We start from the raw sequence: 21,763 nt of genomic DNA on the forward strand, positions 1-21,763 counted from the left end.
GTTTAAATAAAGGTCTGGACAATTTCCTGGAGGAAAAGTCCATAGTCTGTTCTTGAAAAAGACATGGGGGAAGCCACTGCTTGCCCTGGATCAGTAGCATGGAATGTTGCTACTCTTTGGGTTTTGGCCAGGTATTAATCACCTGGATTGGCCACTGTGAGGACATGCTACTGGACTTTATGGACCATTGGTCTGATCCAGTACGGTTATTCTTATGTACCCTATCATGGTAGAATGTTGTATATGGTAGATCTGAGAAGTAGTTCATTGACTCGGCGTGAAGTTATACAGATTAAACACACCACTTTGCACGTGATATGTCTGAGAGATGAAGACATCATTAGCCCAAAGGGAATCTTCATCAGGGCTGATAATATAATATTAAGATTCCAAGCAACTAGAGGTTTGATTGGTGGTTTGGTATGAAAAAGGCTTTTCATGAAACTGGAGATCAAAGAACGGACAGAAGGAGTTTTTTTTTATCCAGAGGTGTATGCAAAGTGCTAATGGCACTAAGATGAACTCTGACTGAAGTGGTTTTTAAACCAGAGTTGGAGAGGTGTATGAGATAATTCAGGATTGATGGGAGAGGACATGTGTCTGAATGTAACAAGTGCTGGTTACACTAAAGTGTGAATCTAGTCCACTTAAAATGGTAACACCATTGTGTGGAAGGTTTCCTGGAAGCTTCGATGATGGCTGATACCGGTGTAGACAGTTTAAATCAGGGGTGTCAAAGTCCCTCCTCGAGGGCCGGAATCCAGTCGGGTTTTCTGGATTTCCCCAATGAATATGCATTGAAAGCAGTGCATGCAAATAGATCTCATGCAGATTCATTGGGGAAATCCTGAAAACCCGACTGGATTCCGGCCCTCGAGGACCGACTTTGACACCTGTGGTTTAAATGTATCCACTTGCTGGGAGAGAGAAACCACACTGTGAATCAAAGATTCGGATGGAGAAAGAACCCCTCATTCTGTGTTATTAAGGTTGGAAAGATTTGAAGTGGGAAGGGTTCCCGGACACTGAGTTGAAGAAGAGAAAACCATGGTTGTCACAGCCGCTGAGGTGCTATGAGGATCATGGTAGCTTGTTCTTGGTGAAGTCTGAATAAGGTTTTTCCTATTAATGGAATTGGAGGGAAAGTATACAGAAACTTGTCAGTCCAGGCAAGAAGAAAAGCATCTGACTCCAGGCAGTTAGGAATGTATATTTTGGAACAGAACAGTGGAAGTTTGTGAAGTACTACTTGATCTTGAAAGGCATGGAGAGCTTTGTGAATTGCTCACAGCTCAAGCAGATTAATATGGAGAGATTTCTCTTGAAGATTCCAACTGCCTTGAGTCTCTTGATTCTCCTATTGGAGGTTAAACAACTGTTTCCACAATTTGAGATACTTCTCTACTGGCACTGAACTGGCCAACTCTTGTTATAGATGCACCCTTTCTGAATGAGCCATTTCTACTTGGTTCTGATAAACCAAATTCTGGTCTGTCAATTGGCAAACCTGGGATTGGCACTCCTTAGTCTTGTCTTGCTGCTGTCCCAAGCCTCTCTCTGGAAGTCTCTTCCAGTGGGACCTCTCTGACTGACTCCAGGGCATATGAACTCCTCTTTGTCTGAGTCCTGTCCCCATGACTCAGCAGGGCTGCCCCACCTACACTAAAGAGGCTTACTTTTCCACTATGTGAGCTAGCATTCCTTGCTGTATAGTGGTGTAATTGCAGTATCAGTGAGGGAATACCCCTTACTTCCTCACAGGCACATATGTGTGTAAATACAAAAATTCTGTCTGAGTGCTATCTGCAAATACCCACATAGCATGGAGTGGGACAAAGGCGAGACTCATGTACACATGTAATTTGCAGAATACTGCTAAGTTATGGCATATACCTGCCATATTTAGACATTTACACTTATGTCAGTTCTATGGCTGATGTAAATGTAGGTGTCTAGATGGGTTGTAGGAAGTTTCATTCCCCTTCCCGTACATTTCGCCCCCACACATTTTGTTCCCGGGAGCTTTCACACACAACATTCACTGAAATACTAAATTACAATGTCATAATCATTATAATCATTACAATTTTTGTTAGCCTTGCTCATTTGAATATGCCACTGAATAGGCCACTGAAGTAAATTTTTATGGCTATATTACCAGTGTAATTGAAACAAAAGACTTGTAGTAATGATTATCTATGAAACTTAAGCTGTGCTCTCAGATGCCTGCACCGGTGAATCATCAATAAATTCTACACAGTTTTTAAGCAGGGAATGGTATCTTTCATTGAGCACTGCTTATTTTGTGATATATGAATAAATATATATATAGTGCTAATTTCTTTTCTATTCGTGAAGTATGTAGTGCAAAACCAAACAAAAAGAAATGAATAAATGAAGTGACAGCAAAAACCAGCACTTATCTTAAAGCTGTTCAAGCGCCGGTCATTTGTCAATGATTGACGTTGTGCGTGATCATAAGCAGTGTGCAGGTGGGATGGCACTCGGCTGCGTGGGCTCAGAGGCTCTCCAACATACGGAAGGCACCTGGCGTGGAAGTCGGGCTGGCGGATGGAAGAGGCATCCCCCTGAAGCGGCGCTGCCTGAAGCTGTAAGTGCTCGTTTATTGGGGCGGTGCTCGGTTTGCGAGACAAAAATTTGCTGAGTGTTCCACTGTATTCATAAAGCATGGCAATACTTAACAGGACATGATAGGACAAGACCTCATACAGCGGTGGTGATGTTATTAGTTTGGTATGATATTGCGGTAACTAATAGAGCTTGACAGTACGAAGTGTGGTAAGGCAGCACATAATAGAGCATGGCAATGGATTATGCTACATGACAATACATGGTCTGGCAGACAATATATAACTTGGCAGGAATGTAACAGTGCATGACCTGGTAGGACAATACATAACTGTGAATGATAATATATGTTGGGCATGGTATAGTATGGAATGTCTGGCAAAGTATGGATATGTCAACAATGACCGTACATGATAGTACGTGGCATGGCAAGGCAAGGTAATACGTAACGGCACATGTTTTAGGCATTATATTATGGAGTGTGTGGCAGGGCATGATAGTACCAGTGGTATTTAGACTGGAGCAATTTTATGGAAGGTTAGAGGAAGAATTTTTATTGCCTTCTTAAAGTTCAGTAATTTTTCTAGTGATGTGATGTGCAGTGGTAATTGGTTCCAGAGGCATGGTAGATAATGTGAGTAGGATCTTTTCCAGGCTTTCTCAAGGCAGAGGGAGCATCCTGACGGTGTGCATAGTCTTTTTTTTCTTGCGAGTTAAGTTGCTGGTTTGGGGTGTAAAGTGTCAGTTTGGAGACCATATAGGTTGGTACTATGTTGTGGAAGACTTTGTAAGCCATTAACAGGCCCTTGAATATACATCATTTGTTGACAGGTAGCCAGTGAGCTGCGCGCAGCACTGGGGCGATTAGGTCACATATCTCAAGAGTTTTAGGAGGCAGATGGCAGCATTTTGTACTCATTGTAGTCGATGGATATTTTCTGAAGACCATTTAGTAGTGGGTTGCAGTAGTCCATACAGGAGTGGACAAAGGCATAGAGTAGCTGCGAGAAGTCCGGTTCTGAAAACTAATTTCTGATTTTTTGGCGTTGCTGGAGGTAGCAGAATGAGGTGGATACCACTTGAGAGATATGGTCAGAGAGTGATAGATTTGAGTTGAGGGTCACTCCTAGGTTGCATATCTTGTCTTTGCAGTTAGGGTGGTGAATTCCCAGGAGATCGAAAGACGAATGAGTGTGGGGTTACCTTTCCATATCCAGAGGAGCTCAGTTTTTGTGGCGTTTAATTGGAGACTGTTTTGAGTCATCCGACTCTTTATTCTGTAGGGCAGATGTGTAGTTTGGATATTTAGGTGTCTCAGTTTGAACCTAGCAGCAGTTATAGTTGTATGTCATCCACAAAGGAGTGGATCTTTATCTGGTATTTTAAGGCAATATTTATTACTGGTCTGATTTGGAGGTTTTCAATTTTTGTTTTGTATTATGTGTGGATTATCTTGTATATTGTGTATTTTAAATATATTTTAGATTATAAGCCACCTTGAAGGTTTTCCCTAGAGCAGGATAGAAAATTTTAAATAAACTTGGAAAAGTAAAGGGGATAGGAGGGCACCCTGTGGAACTCCATATTTTATTGGTTTTGGTTGTGATAGAACAGATCTTAGCAGAACACTTTGGGTTCCTTGGCTTAGGAATGATGAGAACCAGTGCAGTGCAATTTCGCAGATTCCAATATTAGTGAGTCTGGAGAGGAGACGGGGATAATCGATGGTGTCAAATACACCAATAAGGTCTAGAACCAATAGTACATTGTTTCCTTTATCTAGCATGTTCCAGTAGTCATCAATGATGCCTGCCAGGACTGCTTCCATGCTGTGGAATTTCCTGAAGCTAGATTGGTAGGAGGAGAGGGCATCTTGTTTGTCGATGAAGGTCTGGACTTGCAATAGTATGGTCTTTTCTAAGATCTTGGAGATGAATGGAAGGCTGGAGACTGGTTTGTAGTTACTGGGGTCATTTGGGTTCAAGGTGTTTTTTTAAGATAAGTCTAATGATGGCTGATTTCCAGCTTTGTGGTACTATTCCTGTACATTTTTACAAATATACTATGTTTTATTTGTATATCATTTTATTCATATTTTATGTTGTCTAGTGCTTTTAATTTATTTTGGCTTACTGTTTTATATATTTTTTATAGACTCCTGATGCAGGCCTTAGAGGCCGAAACACAAATCGTGTCGAGTCTTTTTAATGTCATCCAATGATTTTCACAATAAAGGCAGTTGAACTTGATTCTTGCCATCCAGTTTGTGCATCTCCATCGCTGTTTCCTTGTGTTGTAGTTACTGGGGTCATTTAGGTTAGAGAATGACACGAGGAAAAAATTTGTCCCCGTCTCCGCAAGCTCGGCCCCCGTCCACATCCTTGTGAGCTCAGTCCACGTCCTGTCCTCGTGAGCTCAATCCCTGTCTCCACCCTGTCCTCACAAACCATATGATCTCATCTGCACAAGCCTCAAATAATTTTATACTGAACTTATTTTATTAAAGTATAAAAAGAAACAATATTCTGTACAATTGTCATTTTATAAATCAAAGTTCTGGCTGGCAAACTAGAAGAAGAGATCTTCAGCTGGCAGGGCTTTGTTTATAAATGTTTATCAACACAACTAATATACTACTTTATCCTAAAGCAAACAAAAAAAAAAAAAAGAAAGAAATAGAAATTTTTTTTCTACCTTTGTTGTCTGGTTTCTGCTTTCAAGTTTACATAACATAACATAACTTTATTCTTCTATACCGCCACAATCAAAAGATTTCTAGGCGGTTTACACTGAAGAGAACGGAACAAACAGTGAAATACAAAATACTAGAAGTAAAAGTACATGTTACCTAGAGTATAGACAATGTAAAATTTTTGTTATGAATAAAACTTCAGTTAAGAAATGAATTTATTAAATAGTACAGTCTTAATTTCTTTTTGAAATGCGCCATAAGACAGCATGACTCCACTAATATAATTATCCAACCAGAACTGTTGTTTACTTGCTTGAAATGCAAGCATCCTATCCAAAAAAGACCTGTATCTACAGCCAGTAATCTTTGGGTAGGCGAATAAACTGCAATTCCTGGTTATCCTCGTAGGGTTGTATAGCACGAAATAAGATAGAAGGTAGGTAGGGGCCAATCCCCAAACCAGCTTAAAGCAGATACAAGATAACTTAAATATTACTTGTGCTTACTGGCAGCCAATGCAGCATTCGGTAGTAAGGACTGATATGATCATTTTTCTTCAGCCCAAATATCAGACGGATAGTGCTGCACTATTCTCAATTTTCTCAGAATTTTCTTTGGTACTCCCAAATAAACAATGTAGCAATAGTCCAGTATAGATAACACCAATGCCTGCACCAATAATCTAAAGGATGGAGGATCAAAATATTTTTTGATGATCTTTAGTTTCCATAGCGCAAAAAAGCACTTCTTCACCACTAAATTCATATGTTCTACCATAGTTAAATTCGTATGTTCTACTATAGTTAAATTTGTTTAATCGCCCTATCATATATTCAGGGCGATGTACAATTCTAAAAATATTTTGTAACAGTACACAAGGGAACAAAAAGTTCATATAACAAATACATGACTTTCAAAACAGACGGGACTAGTAGGGTAAATAGGATAGAAATAGCACAGTTGTTATCCAGGGACAGCAAGCAGATATTCTCAACAGTGGGCGACGTCACTGACGAAGCCCCGCAGCGGACAGCCTCGAAAGCAGACTTGCTTGAAGATCTTTGTAAGAGCTTCCGAGTGCTGCACTGCGCATGCGCAAGTGCCTTCTCGCCCGAGTTAGGGCGCTCGTCTCCTGTGAGGAACCTCAGTTCAGATACCTAGCTAAGAAGCCAACCAGGGGAGGAGGGTGGGTTGTGAGAATATCTGCCTGCTGTCCCTGGATAACAACTGTGCTATTTCTATCCTATTTACCCTACTAGTCCCGTCTGTTTTGAAAGTCATGTATTTGTTATATGAACTTTTTGTTCCCCTGTGTACTGTTACAAAATATTTTTAGAATTGTACATCGCCCTGAATATATGATAGGGCGATTAAACAAATTTAACTATAGTAGAACATACGAATTTAACTATGGTAGAACATACGAATTTAGTGGTGAAGAAGTGCTTTTTTGCGCGATGGAAACTAAAGACCATCAAAAAATATTTTGATCCTCCATCCTTTAGATTATTGGTGCAGGCATTGGTGTTATCTATACTGGACTATTGCTACATTGTTTATTTGGGAGTACCAAAGAAAATTCTGAGAAAATTGAGAATAGTGCAGCACTATCCGTCTGATATTTGGGCTGAAGAAAAATGATCATATCAGTCCTTACTACCGAATGCTGCATTGGCTGCCAGTAAGCACAAGTAATATTTAAGTTATCTTGTATCTGCTTTAAGCTGGTTTGGAGATTGGCCCCTACCTACCTTCTATCTTATTTCTATTACGGTAAGTAACTGTGCTTTATCCCAGGACAAGCAGGCAGCATATTCTCAACAGTGGGTGACCTCCAAGCTAAGCATAATGGGATGAAGGGAGAGTTGGCAAGTTAAGAAAAAAGATTTTGCAAAACAGATTGGCCAAAATGGCCTTCCCTTCTGGAGAAAGTATCCAGACAGTAATGAGAGGTGAATGTATGAACCGAGGACCAAGTGGCAGCCTTGCAGATTTCCTCAATAGGAGTTGATCTGAGGTAAACTACAGACTCCGCCATAGCTCTAACTCTGTGGCCCGTGATTCGACCCTGCAGAGGGAGACCAGCCTGAGCATAGCAGAAAGAGATGCAAGCAGCCGTCCAGTTGGAGATGGTTCACTTCGAGACAGTGTGCCCCAACTTATTTGGATCGAAGGAGATGAAAAGTTGTGGGGCTGTCATGTGAGGTTGAATGTGCTGCAAGTAGAAAGCCAAGGCAGCTTGCAATCCAAAGTATGGAGAGCCACTTCTCCAGGGTGAGAATGAGGCTTTGGAAAAAAATACTAGAAGAACAACAGATTGATTGATGTGAAATTCTGAAAAAACTTTAGGTAAGAATTTTGGATGAGTACGGAGGACCACCTTGTCATGATGGAAAACTGTGAAGGGTGGATCCGCAACCAAAGCTTGTAACTCACTGACTCTTCAAGCAGACATGAGGGCAATCAGTAAAACTACTTTCCAAGATGAGCCTTATCAATTGGTTTAAATGGAGGCTTCATCAATTGAGCCAAGACAACATTGAGATCCCAGACCACTGGGGGTGGTTTAAGTGGGAAACCACAGGATGTGCAGACAGGGGTTTCCCATCAAGAGGCTGATAAAAAGCAGCAATCGCACTGAGATGGACTCGGATAGATGTAGACTGAAGTCCCGAATGTGATAAGTGAAGTAAATAATCCAAAACAGAAGCCAAGGAGGTAGACGTTGGCTCCATATGGCGAGTGGAACACCAAGCAGAAAATCTAGTCCATTTCTGGCTGTAACACTGCTGAGTGGACGGCTTTCTGGAAGCTACCAAAATATCTTGTACAGACTGAGAGAACTGTATAGAGTCTGTTAGGTTGAAAGGTACCAAGCTGTTAAGTGTAGAGACTGCAGGTTGGGATGTAGCAAGGATCCTTGACTCAGAGTAAGCAGAGAGGGAAAAACTGGTAGAAGCAGAGGCTCCCTGATGCCGAGTTGAAGTAGAAGGGAGTACCACGGTTGTCTGGGCCAACGAGGAGCTATCAGAATCATGGTGGCATGTTCTGTCTTGAGAATCAGAGGGAATGGAGGGAAGGTATAGAGAAAGCGACCCGTCCAATCCAGGAGAAAAGCATGTGCCTTGAGACACTGGGCTGAGGCAGCTTGTTGTTGAGGGGAGACACAAAGAGGTCTATCTGAGGGGTCCCCCATTGAGCAAAAACCTGATGTAGAGGCGAGGAATTGAGTGTCCATTCGTGAGGTTGCAGAAGACGACTCAATTTGTCCGCCAAGACAGTTGTGCTGACCTTGAATATATGCAGCTCTGAGAAAGATGTTCTGATGGATTGCCCAATCCCACAGCTTCAGAGCTTCTTGACAAAGGGAGTGAGATCCCGTACCTCCCTGTTTGTTGACATAGTACATGGCGACTTGGTTGTCCGTCCGGACAAGGACTACGTTGTCATGAAGAAGGTGTTGAAAAGCTTTGAGAGCATTGAAAATTGCTCTGAGTTCAAACAGATTGATGTGACAAAGAAGGTCCGCAGGAGTCCAATGACCTTGGGTACGGAGTTTGTCGAGATGGGCTCCCCATGCGTAGATTGAGTCTATTGTGAGAATCTTCTGATGAGGGAGATTGTGGAACAGCAAACCTTTGGAAAGATTGGAAAAGAGCATTCACCAGTGGAGAGACTGCTTCAACAAAGGAGTTACTGTAATTTGTGGGTTGGTAGCTTGTTGCCACTGAGATGCCAGGGTCCACTGAGGATGCGAAGGTGAAGTCTGGAAAAAGGAGTCACGTGAACTGTAGAAGCCATGTGACCGAGCAGAACCATCATTTGTCTTGCTGAAATTGATGTGAAATGAGACACTTGATGCAAAGGCGAATGAGGGTATCCCGACGTGGTGGAGGTAGAAATGCTCTGAGCTGGACAGTGTCTAGAGTGGCCCCAATGAATTGGAGAGACTGAGATGGGGGTCATCTGGGATTTTGGAAAGTTGACTTTGAACCCCAGACGTTGGAGGAACATAATAGTCTGTTGGGTTGCTGCAATAACCCCTTGTTGAGAGGGGGCCTTGATAAGCCAGTCGTCGAGGTATAGAAAAATTTGAAGACCCTGGGCATGGAGGGCTTCAGCCACCACCATCAGACATTTTGTGAAGACTCTGGGGGATGAGGTGAGTCCGAAAGGAAGAACTCTGTATTTTAGATGAAAATTCCCCACCCTGAATCGAAGATATTTGTAAGAGGCTGGATGAATCGGGATATGAGTGTAAGCCTCTTTGAGATCCAGAGAGCATAGCCAATCTCCCTGATCCATCCATCAGGGAATATAAGGTTGGTAAAGATAGCATCCGAAACTTCTCTTTGAGTAGAAATTTGTTGAGGGCTCTGAGGTCCAGAATGGGTCGCAAATCCCCTGTCTTCTTTGGGACTAGAAAATAACGGGAATAAAAGCCCATGTCCCATTGGTTTAGAGGAACCTCCTCGACAGCTCGAAGACAAAGAAGAGCCTGAGCTTCCTGAAGAAGAAGGGGAAGTTGTGATGAATTGGAGGGCAATCTGGAGGCACATGAAGAAAATGAAGTGAGTATCCTTCCCGAAGGATGATGAGAACCCAGAGATCTGAGGTGATCATCTCCCACTGGTGATAAAATTGGTGAAGACGACCTCCTATGGGCAGAAGAGAATTTTGATGCAGGGAGATTGGCATGCTCAGACTGGGAATGTCAAAAAGACTGAGCTGGTTTAGTCGCAGCAGGAGTCTGAGCCTTCTACTGTCGTTGTTGTTGTGGAGGCCTTCGAGGTGGAGGCCTGGAGAAAGCTGGTGTTGTTTTTTGGGGATAATGATGCGGTGGTTGCTTGTATGGCCGAACAAGAGGAGTCTTAGGCTTTGGCCGAATCAAGGAAGCAAAAGAGCGCTCATGTTCAGAGAGGCGCTTTGTAGCAGCTTCAATAGAATCATCAAAGAGTTCATTTCCCTGGCAAGGCAAGTTCGCTAGACAGTCCTGCAGATTGGGATCCATAACAACAATGTGGAGCCAGGCAAGATGGCGCATGCCTACTGCAAAGGCCAAAACTCTAGAAGAGAACTCAAAAGCATCGTATGTGGCTTGCAGCATGAAGATGCTAAGTTGAGACAGAGTCTGATGATCTGTTTGAATTCTGGAAGACTTTGTTCCTCAAGAGCCGGGTAGAATTTAGGTAGTAATTTGAGGAAATGGTTAAAATAAGCCATGAAAATGTAGTTATAATTGAGAATTCTGTTAGCCATCATGGAATTCTGGTATAATCTGCGACCAAACTTGTCCATGGTATGGCCCTCCCTGCCTGGAGGGACCGCAACGTAAAGCTTAGATGGATGAACTTTCTTTAAAGATTCCACCACCAAAGACTGTGCGATACCTGGATTCCAGCTTGGATGGAATGGCTGTGATGGAATAAGGAGTTTCCATATTCCTTAAGAAAGTTTGCTTCAATACTGGAGTCATAGGAAGCCTCAAGGTCTCCTTGGGTGGATAAGGCAACTCCATGTCGGCCAAGTATTCAGGTGTATACTTGGAATCAGAGTGGAGATCCAGTTGAAAAGCTTTTCCCATGTCAAAGACGAACCTGGCAAAAGAGGCAGACTTTGATGTCGAGGCATCTTCCGGAGAAGGAGTGCGAGACCGAGGAACTACTGAGTAGGAGGGAGAAGCCTCTCTGGAATACTGAGACAGAGGCTCAGAATCCAGGCACACAGGGATTGAGGAAACTGCACTACCTGCGTGAGGAGGAGTCAGTGAGTGTTTGCACTTCAAAACCCTCGATGGTGAAGTTCCTGGGGTTCGAGGAACAGATTGGGTCGAGGCAGGAGGAGAAGGCTCCCTCGGAGGCGGGGGTCGATGGAGGAGTCCTCTACCTCTATGGATTTCGAGGAGAAGCAGCCGGTGTAATAGCTTTGCGAGACTTATGTTTAGATTTGGAAGAAGTCTCAGTAGCCTTGGATAAATGAGGCATAGAAGTCTCAGTATCCAGAGAAGGCGAAGGTTTCTGTTGTAGAGATGTCTCCTGAGGAAGCTTGGAAGCAAGATGCCTCGAATGCCTCGAGCGATGCTTCGGTCAAGGTGGAGGAGACTGTGTCCGAGGAGAAGGTGAAGAGTCACTGGATGAGAACAGGCGAGACTTCCGAAGCTTGCCTCTAGGTGCTTCCAACGGGGTCTCAGACTGCCGCTCAGGCTGGCTCACAGGAAGCAGGGTCGAGGAGTTGAGCCATGACCGAGGAAATCTGTGTCGTCAGAATGGCTTTTAACATGTCCTCGAACATGGGCACCGAGACAAAAGGATCAGGTCTCGAAGGTGCAGCAGTGCGCTCCAAGGAGGGCGACCTCGAGGTTGAGTATTCCCAATGCTTGGAGGTACGCTTAGCTGGAAGTCTAGTCGAGGCAGGTAGGCCGGCAGATATGGCCTGGGATGCCTGTGACTCTGGAGTAGTACCTGAAGGAGAGACAGGAGACTTACCCGTCAAAGTCTTCAGAGAAGCTGCTGCCGAGGCCGTCGAGGCCTTGGTGGAGGCAGAAGCTGGAGTCGAGGTCGAGGACTTAGAGGTCGAGACCTTGTCAGCCGGCTGGTCCATCGTGCCAAAAAGTTGAAGGAGATTGGCACGGCGCCGATGAAGGGCCCGAGGTTGGAGGGTAGCACAGCACGAACAAGCGTCGGGACAATGTTCAGGACCCAGAAAAACAATACACCGACTATGAGGATCGGTGATTGAAAGGGTCTTGTTGCACTGGCTACACTTTTTGAACCCGGTTAGAGGCCGGGACATAGAAAAAATGAAGACCGATGTACCGAACGAGATAAGTGGCCAGGCCTAGGCCGTAAGGCCGCTGACGGAAGAAAAAATAAAAAATAAAAGGTTTTTTTTTTTTTTTTAAATTATGGTATAAGAAAGAAAGGAACAATGAAAAGCGAGCACAGCGACTAATAAAATAACAAAAGCCATGATGAGAGAAGGCAACGAAGGCTGCAGAGCTAAAAGAAGAGGACTTCTCGGCTCTGCGGAAAACGTTGAACTGAGGTTCCTCACAGGAGACGCGTGCCCTAACTCAGGCGGGAAGGCACTCGCGCATGTGCAGCGCAGCACTCGGAAGCTCTTACAAAGATTTTCAAGCAAGTCTGCTTTCGAGGCTGTCTGCTACGGGGCTCCGTCGGTGACGTCACCCACTGTTGAGAATATGCTGCCTGATTGTCCTGGGATAAACAATAATTGGAGGCAGATGAGACAATCAAGGAAAATTACAAGAGGAGGGATTTTTGGTTCCTTCCATCCACTGTCTGCCTTCTCTTTGTCTCTTCCATATGGTATCTGCTCTGTTACTGTACTTCTCCCTTCCATCTCTCCCTCCACTCCATCCTCCCCACACCATTGGTCTGGCACGTATCTTCTTCCTTCTGCTCCCCCTTTAGTCTGGCTCTCTTTTGTCTTCTTCCCCTCCATCTTTCCTTTCATCCCCCAGGTAGTTTTTAGTATCTCTCTCCTATTTTCCTCCCCTCAGATCTGGTATCTGTATCCCCAATCCAGCATGTGCTCTTTTTTCATCATCCCCTCCTTCCATCCAGTATGTGCACCCCTCTCTCTCTCCTCCCCATATCCCTTCAGCATCAGTTTCACTCTCTCCCCTCCCCACTTTCCTTCAGCACTTTCTCCCCTCTCTCCTACTCATTAACATGCAGTGTATGCTCCTCCCTCCCCTCCCCCTTTCTCTCTACTTCCTTCCAGCGTGTTCCCCTCTCAATCCTACCCATTTACATGCAGCATCTGTTCCTCCCTCCCCTCCCCCGCTCTTCTCCACTTCATTCCAGCATGTTGCACAGAACTCTGGAACAACCTCACATCCCCGCTCAGAAATTCACTCTCCCTCCAATTCTTCTGCAAACACCTGAAAACTTGGCTCTTTTCCAAAAATCTAACACCTCCTGCTCTCTGGTACCCTTGTCCCTGTCTTTCTTCTTGTTCCTTTCCTATAACCCTTCATTGGAGTTCCTTTCTATCCTAACTCTGTAAACCGTGCCGAGCTCTACGCTTGTGGAGATGGCGCGGTATACAAACCTAAGGTTTAGTTTAGTTCCCTTCTCTCTCTCCTACCCATTTCCATGCAGTCTGTTCCTCCCTCCCTTTCCCCGCTCTCTCCACTTCCTTCCAGTGTGTTCCCTTCTCTCTCCTACCCATTTCCTTGCAGCATCTGTTCCTCTCCCCTCCCCCTCTCTCCACTTCGCTTAAGCGCCCTTCGTGCGGTCAAGCAGCCCCCTCCCTCCCAATTGCCACGGTCCCCTTCCCCTCACCTTTGCTGATGACTTTTTTTTTGTCTCCGGCCTGCCCGAGCTTTTCATCAAGTCACGTGCGGCTGCTTAAAACTTCTCCTCTGATGCAACTGGAAGCAGGAAGTTGCATCAGAGGAGAAGTTTAGGGCAGCCTCACGAGACTTGTTGAAAGGCTCAAGCAGCACCTTAGAGACAAGAAAAATTAAACTTGCCAGCAAAGGTGGGAGGGAAGGGGGGAAGAGAGATGCCTGGATGGCGGCGATTGGGAAGAAGGAGGGAGGAGGCTGTTGGACTACATGATCGGTGATCGAGCACATTCCTTCACTTGACTGCGGAGACAAGACCATTCACCGCTCCACGGGGAAGTGAATGACCTTGTCCCCATACCCACGGCGACCATTTATTTTTTCTTCCCATTTCTGCAGGTTACCTAGCCGCAGGTAACAGCCACCGTGTCATTCTCTAATTTGGGTTCAAAGTGTTGTGTTTTTTTTAAAGATATGTCTAATGATGGCTGATTTCCAGCTTTGTGGTACTATTCCTGTTTGAAGGGAGAAATTTATTAGGGGAAGGACTGATTTAGTGAAGGCCTCCTTTGTGGATGTCAGGAGACTGGGCGGGACACAGATCAAGGATAGAGCCGGAGGGTTGTAGTGTGCTGATTGTTTTAGTGATGTCATCATGAGAGAGTGGTTTAAAGTGATTTAGGGTTTCAGATCTCAGTTTTCTATCTGGGTAGGGGTCATTTTGGTTCTTTGATTGAAACAAATACAGTCAATTTTTTCTTGGAAGAAGGTGGAGAGGGTTGGTCTGTAAAAAGCTTTAATCATTTTCCCTTACTTGATTTGGATATAGGGATTTATGTACCAAACATTTTTCCAACAGACAGAAATTGAGAAAAATTATTCAGTATACAGTGGAACCTTGGTTTATGAGCATAATTAGTTCTAGAAATAAACCAAATTGCTCGTATATCAAAGCGAGTTTCCCCATAGGAATGAATAGAAACTCGCTTGATTCGTTCCCCCCCCACGAGGCCACCGGCGCTGCTCCATACCCCTCCCCGAGAACCGGCATCGCACACACCCCTGCCAGCGAATGCCCCCCAAGATCCGGCATCCCCCCTGAGATCCGGCATCCTCCCGCTCGCGTCGCGTCACCCCCCCCCCCACACACACACACAATCCAGCATCCCCTGCCGAGCACCCAAATAGCATCCCTTATCCCGATTTAGCACCGGCACCAACGCACAGAACATGCCGGTGCCCGAAGATCCTCCCTCTTGGTTGGGCTGGGCTGGGCCTTGAGCATCTGCGCATGCTCAAGGCCTTCTGGTCTCGCTCTCTCCGAGATTCATAATGTAGAGGAAACATGTTCCAGAACAGCCCCAGGAACACCTCCCAAAATCAGACATATTCAATAACCTGTCCTGTTGAGTAACGATAAAAACACTCAGATGCAGACCAGATTCATAAAAAACAGATCTGCAAAAACAGGCACTGAAAATAAAAAATGGCTACATGGAATGTTTCCCCAAAGTATGCCAAGGAAAACCATTCAGACAGTATAGGAATCTAGTAAGCCCATTTGGCTAACCGGTCCCTAGCCTTGGGAGGGAAACAAAGACACATGTTAACTGCTTCATAGGGCATATCAAAAAAGTCCCCATAGAGATCAAGGAAGGGAAGCAAACCACCCTTGAGGAGATAAATATAAGGAAGGAAAAGAAATTCCTTAGGGAAAGAAATGACTGTACAAAGCCAACTCCCAAAGGAATGTATTTACAGAAAGTTCCCTAATGGATTTGTAAAAAACGATATGTCATGCAATGATGAAGGCTTTGCGAACCCCACTCAGGGAAAAAAGCACATGAGATGAAGAAGCATAGTTCCAAGAGAGAAATGGGCATAGTTCCAAAAGACACCCCAAGCCTCTCAACCAATCAAAACCAAGACCATCAAGGAGTCGATGTCGAAAGCCGAATACAGCTTGATGACTGCAAAGCCTTCCCATACCGGAACAACACCGACACCGGTAACTGCAACAACAACTGGTGTCATCAAAAGCAGAGAAGACTCAAGTGAAAATGTCCCCGGAATCAAAAAACTCAATCGGGCAGCACTAGAAGAGACGATGTCAACAGGGCTGACAACCTAAACAACTGGAATCACAGTTAAATATGTTGAGGTCGACAAGAAAGTCCGACATCGACCTGGACGTCGATATGGACTGCGACATCGATCAGAAATGACGACATTAACATGGCGTCAATAGAGAAGTTGACATCGAGCAGGGAGGTCAACACCAATTAGAAACGTCGACATCACCGACAGGAACAGTGAAAACATGCCGAGGCCGATCGAAATCGTGGCATGAAATAAAACACTGTTAAAAAGGAAGAACTGGTACCAATGGATACAATGCCGATACCAAGGTGCAACACTCTCGAGATGAAAAAAGCCAGTATCAAGGCACACAGCACCACCGGAGCCGACGGGAAAGGACACCGGTACCATTGATCCCTGACCGGTACCAATGATGTCACTCCCAAGCAGAGAGAAAAAGGCACCAGTACGTTTGGTCCATGACTGGTATCCATGGTGTTATTGCTAAGCAGAGAGAAAAGGACACCGGTACCGTCGGTCCATGACCGGTACCCATGAGTGTCGGTCCAGAGGAGAAAGAAAAAAGCACCGGCACTCAGAGCCCATGACGGGTACCATCGGTGCCACTCCCGGAGGAGAAAGAAAGTACACCGGTACCCATGGTCCCTGACCGGTACCATTGGTGTCGTTCCAGAGCAGGAATAAAAGAACACCGGTACCCTTGGTTGATGACCGGTACCATAGGTGTGGCTCTCTAGAATAGAAGAAAAGAACACCGGTATCTTTGTCTCATGATCGGTACCATCGGTGCTACTCCACGCTTCCAAGATGAACATGCCCATATCAAGACAGTCATCGACACTGAAGCAGAGCCAGATATAGGGCTGAAAAAAGGTCGGCAGGACTTGACTCACTGCTACAATGACTAGGTCGTCAGGATTAGGCTCACTGCTACAATGACCTGAAGCCCAAAGGAGAAAACCAACTTACCAAAAGAAGATCACCGATGGTGCGGACTGGAGAATCGGTGCCGGAAGTACGCTGGGTACCGGATCACCAGCGTTGACTGGTGTCAGATTCCTGGCGGCGTCGACGGGAAACTGCTTCTGGAGAATACACATGAAAATGCGCTGAAGAGGAAAAAAACAAGGGAAGAAAAAAACGGCAAAGTCGAGGGCCCAACATAGCTAAAATAACAGAAGGATGTCGGTGAAGACAAGTTCCACCACAAAACAACTGCGTGGAGGAAGATTGGGCAGGAAAATCCAGTCCGGGACAAGAGCCATGCAGAAAATAAAATGGTGATCCATAAGGCCCCACGAGGTCAAATCGACAACGGTAAAGAAAAAATAAAGTTTAATTGTTTTTTTTTGTTGTTTTTTTTTAAATGTAGTATGAACTTATGAAAGAAATAAAAGAAGAAAGTGACAAAAAAGTCAGTAAACCGTGAGAGCGGGAAGGCAGCGAATGAAAAATTTTTCAACGCGATTTCTTAGCTCCGCAGAAACTATGAAACTGAGGGACCGCACTCCTACGTCGGGCGGGAAGGCACTCGCACATGCACGGTGCAGGCATCAAGAACTTTTTCAAGTTCTTGAAGTGTCCGTACCGGGGCTCCGTCAGTGATGTCACCCATCAGTGAGAATATGCTGCCTGCTTGTCCTGGGATAATGCCAGGTATAAAAGACTTCTTTGGATGTTGATATCACATCGGTTTTAGTCATACTAACAAATAAGGGATCTATGAAACACATAGCAGTAAAACTATAGAACAGAATGTTTCTTTTATTATAAAATAATATGATAAAGGCAAACCTCTCTCGGCCATCTTTTCTAGTCCTTGACACCTGATTAATTTCTAGTGCAGTAAGTTTTTTTGCCACACGATACTGCCAGGTATAAAAGGCTTCTTTGGATGCTGCTATCACATGGGTTTTAGTAACACTAACAAATAAGGGACCTGTAAAACACATAGCAGAAAAAATATAAAACAGAATGTTTATTTTATTACAAAAGAATAAGATTAGTACTAATCATAAAAAATTTGAAACATAGTACATTAATCCCTTGGAAATGTCCTGTTCACCAAATCAGAAAGTTTATATTCAGATCTTCTTAAAATAAAATCATTCTAAATGCCTTAATATCCTTTGCAACTGTAATAACATGAATTAGTGCCCTGTTACTATGTTTAAGGGTCTTAATTTTTCTTTCAGCCTATATCTCATTCACATAACTGTAGATACTGTATATACTCAAATATAAACTGACCCAAATATAAACTGAGGTAACCTTTTTCCACAAAAAAGGAGGAAAAAAGGTTAACTGGAATATAGATCATGATGGCAGAAAATGGCCAAATGGCCCATTCAGTCTGGCTATCTGCAGTAACCATTATCTCTTCCTCTCTCTAAGAGATCACATGTCCCTATCCCACGCTTCCTATCCCCCTGTCTCCACCATCTTTTCCGGGAGACTGTTCCACCTATCTACCACCCTTTCTGTAAAAAAGTTATTTCCTTAGATTACTCCTGAGCCTATCACCTCTTAACTTCATCCTATTCCCTCTAATTCCAGAGCTTCCTTTCAAATGAGACTAGACTCATGCACATTTATGCCATGTAGGAATCTAAACATCTCTATCATATCTCCCCTCTCCTGCCTTTCCTCCCAAGTATACAGAATGAGATCTTTAAGTCAGTCCCTGTATGCCAGGGGTGTCCAATGTCGGTCCTCGAGGGCCGCAGTCCAGTCGGATTTTCAGGATTTCCCCAATGAATATACATGAGGTCTATTTGCATGCACTACTTTTATTGTATGCTAATAGATCTCATGCATATTCATTGGGGAAATCCTGAAAACCCGACTGGATTGCGGCCCTCGAGGACCGACATTGGACACACCTGCTGTATGCCTTATGATGTAGAGTCTAGACCATCAACCATTTTAGTAGCCTTCCTCTGGACCGACTCCATCCTTTTTATATCTTTTTGAAGGTGCAGTCTCCAGAATTGTACACAATATTTTAAATGAGGTCTCACCAGAGTCTTATACAGGGGTATCAATACTTCCTTTTTCCTACAGGTCATACCTCTTCCTATGCACCCTAGAATCCTTCTAACTTTTGGGTTATATTCAAGTGCCCTGTCTTGCACCGTCCTCCTTCCTTCCTTCCTTGCTAGCTCCCAATGCCCACTACAGGCTTCCCAGTGGTCCAGCGGTGAGCCAGGACAGGAGCGATTCTTCACATATTCTTTCTCAGCCAACTCTAAACCACTCTGCCTACCTCCCACCTCCTATACCCCTGCAGACTTTACCTTTAAAGCCCTGGTAGTTTAACAGTGAAGTGGGGCTTTTGGGCACTAGATGAATGACACCAGTGGAAGAACATTGAGCTATCTGCCATCTATAAAGGAGGAGTGCCAATTGCAAATAATTTTTATTGCAATTTACTTTGAAAGGTAGTATATTAAGCCAAATAGACCATAAACTATGAGATATTGGCATGAGAGGGGGTGAGCACAATTACTCCATGCAGCATTAGCAAAGGAAGGAGGAGTGCATACTTTATCTCACGCCTCTCAATCTTTCTCCTCACAAAACTAAAAAAGTGGGAGCAAGGCACAGCAGACCTATCATAAAGCACTCTAGTTTAATAAACAGTCCACTCTTTATCCTTTCTGGAACACTGGTCTTATGGGCATCATGTCAATGATGCTGAAGGAGGAGAACTAAGCCATCTGTTATCTTCACAGGAAGATGGAGTACCAAGTCATCAAAATAGGAGGGAGAAAGAACAGGTCTCCTTGAATACATTGAAATATTCTCTTTCTGGGATCACAAGAGCCAATCACATTCCAAAAAGGATATAGAGTGGGTGGGACATTTTGCTGCATTTGGCACCCACTTGAATGCCATGAACCAGCTGGAACCAGTCCTAGCTTAAGTGGACTGAGATGATATCTGCTTCCCCAGTCAGCAGTCAACAAAAACAATACAGCCTGGGGCTGTCTGCATCCAAATTGGTCACTGGCAGCTCTAGAGCAAAAGTAAAAGGTCTTGGAAACATCAGCAAGTTGCCACATGGAGCAAGGGAATTTGCTTCTCAAGCAGCTACCCCACAAATGCAGTCCCCACAAGACATGGACGCCCAAACTGTGGCGCCAAAAAACACACTCCCCCTGAACAGGACATATGTGGGGCTCCCATTTACATATGTAACTTATCGAATACTGTAGTTTATGAACATCCCTGCTGATATTATGTGCTTGCACTTCTCTGCTCTCTGGCAGGTGCACAAGTTCTTACATATTAGATACATCTATACTGAGTTACACATTTTCATACACATTTTTCTGAAATTAATCTATGGTTGTCAATATTTGTAAAATGACAAAAAAAGTGATAAAATACCATAGAAGCTGACTGACTTCATAATAAAACAGTTTTGAAGAAAGATTAGATTCTTACCTTGATAATCTTCTTTCTTGTAGTTCTGTCTAGTGGTCCTGAATGCTAGGTTATGCATCTGAACCTGCAAATTGCTTGCAGAATGCAGTCAATCATCTTTGAACCCCACTTCCTTCCCAGGAAGTTCCTCCTGCCCTCTCAGTTTGTACAAAAGCAATCAAGTAGAACTATAATGACAAACGTAACCAGAAGGAGGGAAATAAGGAAAAATCCCAGGCACTACAATTCTGTTCTACTCTATGACAAACATATCCATTAACATTATAACATTCAAGTAACTGATCAAAACAGATACAAAAACTGTGTGCAACAAGCACTAATTTTATATAGAGCTTGTAGCTACTCACATGTCCTGCTAGCAAGCAGAGACTTAAACCAGACTTTACATTCTTGAGTTTTCCTTTTTCTCTTTTAATCCTCTCAGTTCATCTGAGACACAGAGAATTCTTAAGGCAGAAGGCAGGAGAAGTAGAGAATGACACGGGGATACATTTTTCCCCATCCTTGCAGGAACTCAATTTCCCCGTCCCGTCGCCCTGAGTTTTGTCGCTGTCTCTGTCCCATTCGTCCTGTAAGTTCTGCCTTAACCACACAAGCCTCGAACACTTATGATTTTAAAGTGTTTGAGGCTTGTGCAGATGAGGACAGAGCTTGCAGGAATGGGGCAGGGACAGGAAAAGAACTTGCCGAGACAGGATGGAAAAATGAGTTCCCGCAGGGACAGGGAAAAATTTGTCCCCACGTCATTCTCTAAGGAGAAGCCAATTGACAGGGTGGGGATTCAGCACCCCTAGAAACATCTACAAGAAACAAGATTATCAAGGTAAGAATCTAATCTTTCTTTCTAGTGCAATGTGTCTAGTGGTCCTAAACAAAAGGGACGTACCATAAGACATAAGAATTGCCACTGCTGGGTCAGACCAGTGGTTCATTGTGCCCAGCAGTTCGCTCACGCAGTGGCCCCTAGGTCAAAGACCAGTTCTCTAAATGAGTCCAGCCTCACCTGCGTTCTGGATCAGCAGGAACTTGTCTAACTTTGTCTTGAATCCTTGGAGGAGTTTTCCCCTACAACAGATTCCGGAAGAGCATTCCAGTTTTCCACCATTCTCTGAGTGAAGAAGAACTTTCTTATATTTGTACAGAATCGATCCCCTTTTAACTTTAGAGAGTACCCTCTTGTTCTCCCTACCTTGGAGAGGGTAAACAACCTGTCTTTATCTACTAAGTCTATTCCCTTCAGTATCTTGAATGTTTCGATCATGTCCCCTCTCAGTCTCCTCTTTTCAAGGGAGAAGAGGCCCAGTTTCTCTAATCTCTCACTGTACGGCAACTCCTCCAGCAGTCCCTGGAGTCTAGGACAGGCCCACTGAGCCTGCCTTCAAAATGAAGGACCCAAAAGCGCCATCTTTCCAGGCTGCTATATCCACCTTAAAGAACCTGATAAAGGTATGAGAAGTAGACCAAGCAGCTGCTCTACAGATTTCCTCGGGCAAAACCCCTCTGAGTTTCCACTGATGAGGTAGCAACTCCTCTAGTGGAATGAATTTTCAATGCAATTAGCTGTGCACCACAGCCCACATACACAGAGGAAATGGCCATTTTATTCCATCTGGAAATCG

The 21,763-nt window shown here is 44.2% G+C and overlaps 1 protein-coding gene across 3 annotated transcripts in view; it reads right to left on the bottom strand.

The window, feature by feature from the left end:
• The window catches only part of WDR35 (WD repeat domain 35), a 315,141-nt gene that overhangs the window by 144,438 nt on the left and 148,940 nt on the right, over window positions 1-21,763 (bottom strand). For all 3 annotated transcript variants that reach the window (XM_033936987.1, XM_033936985.1, XM_033936986.1), the window contains one exon: window positions 17,490-17,634. In XM_033936987.1, the coding sequence (XP_033792878.1) occupies window positions 17,490-17,634 (145 nt within the window). The remainder of the gene's footprint in view (window positions 1-17,489; window positions 17,635-21,763) is intronic.

This window comes from Geotrypetes seraphini, chromosome 3 (genome assembly GCF_902459505.1).
Source record: "Geotrypetes seraphini chromosome 3, aGeoSer1.1, whole genome shotgun sequence".
In the NCBI taxonomy this organism is placed as follows: Eukaryota; Metazoa; Chordata; class Amphibia; order Gymnophiona; family Dermophiidae; genus Geotrypetes; species Geotrypetes seraphini.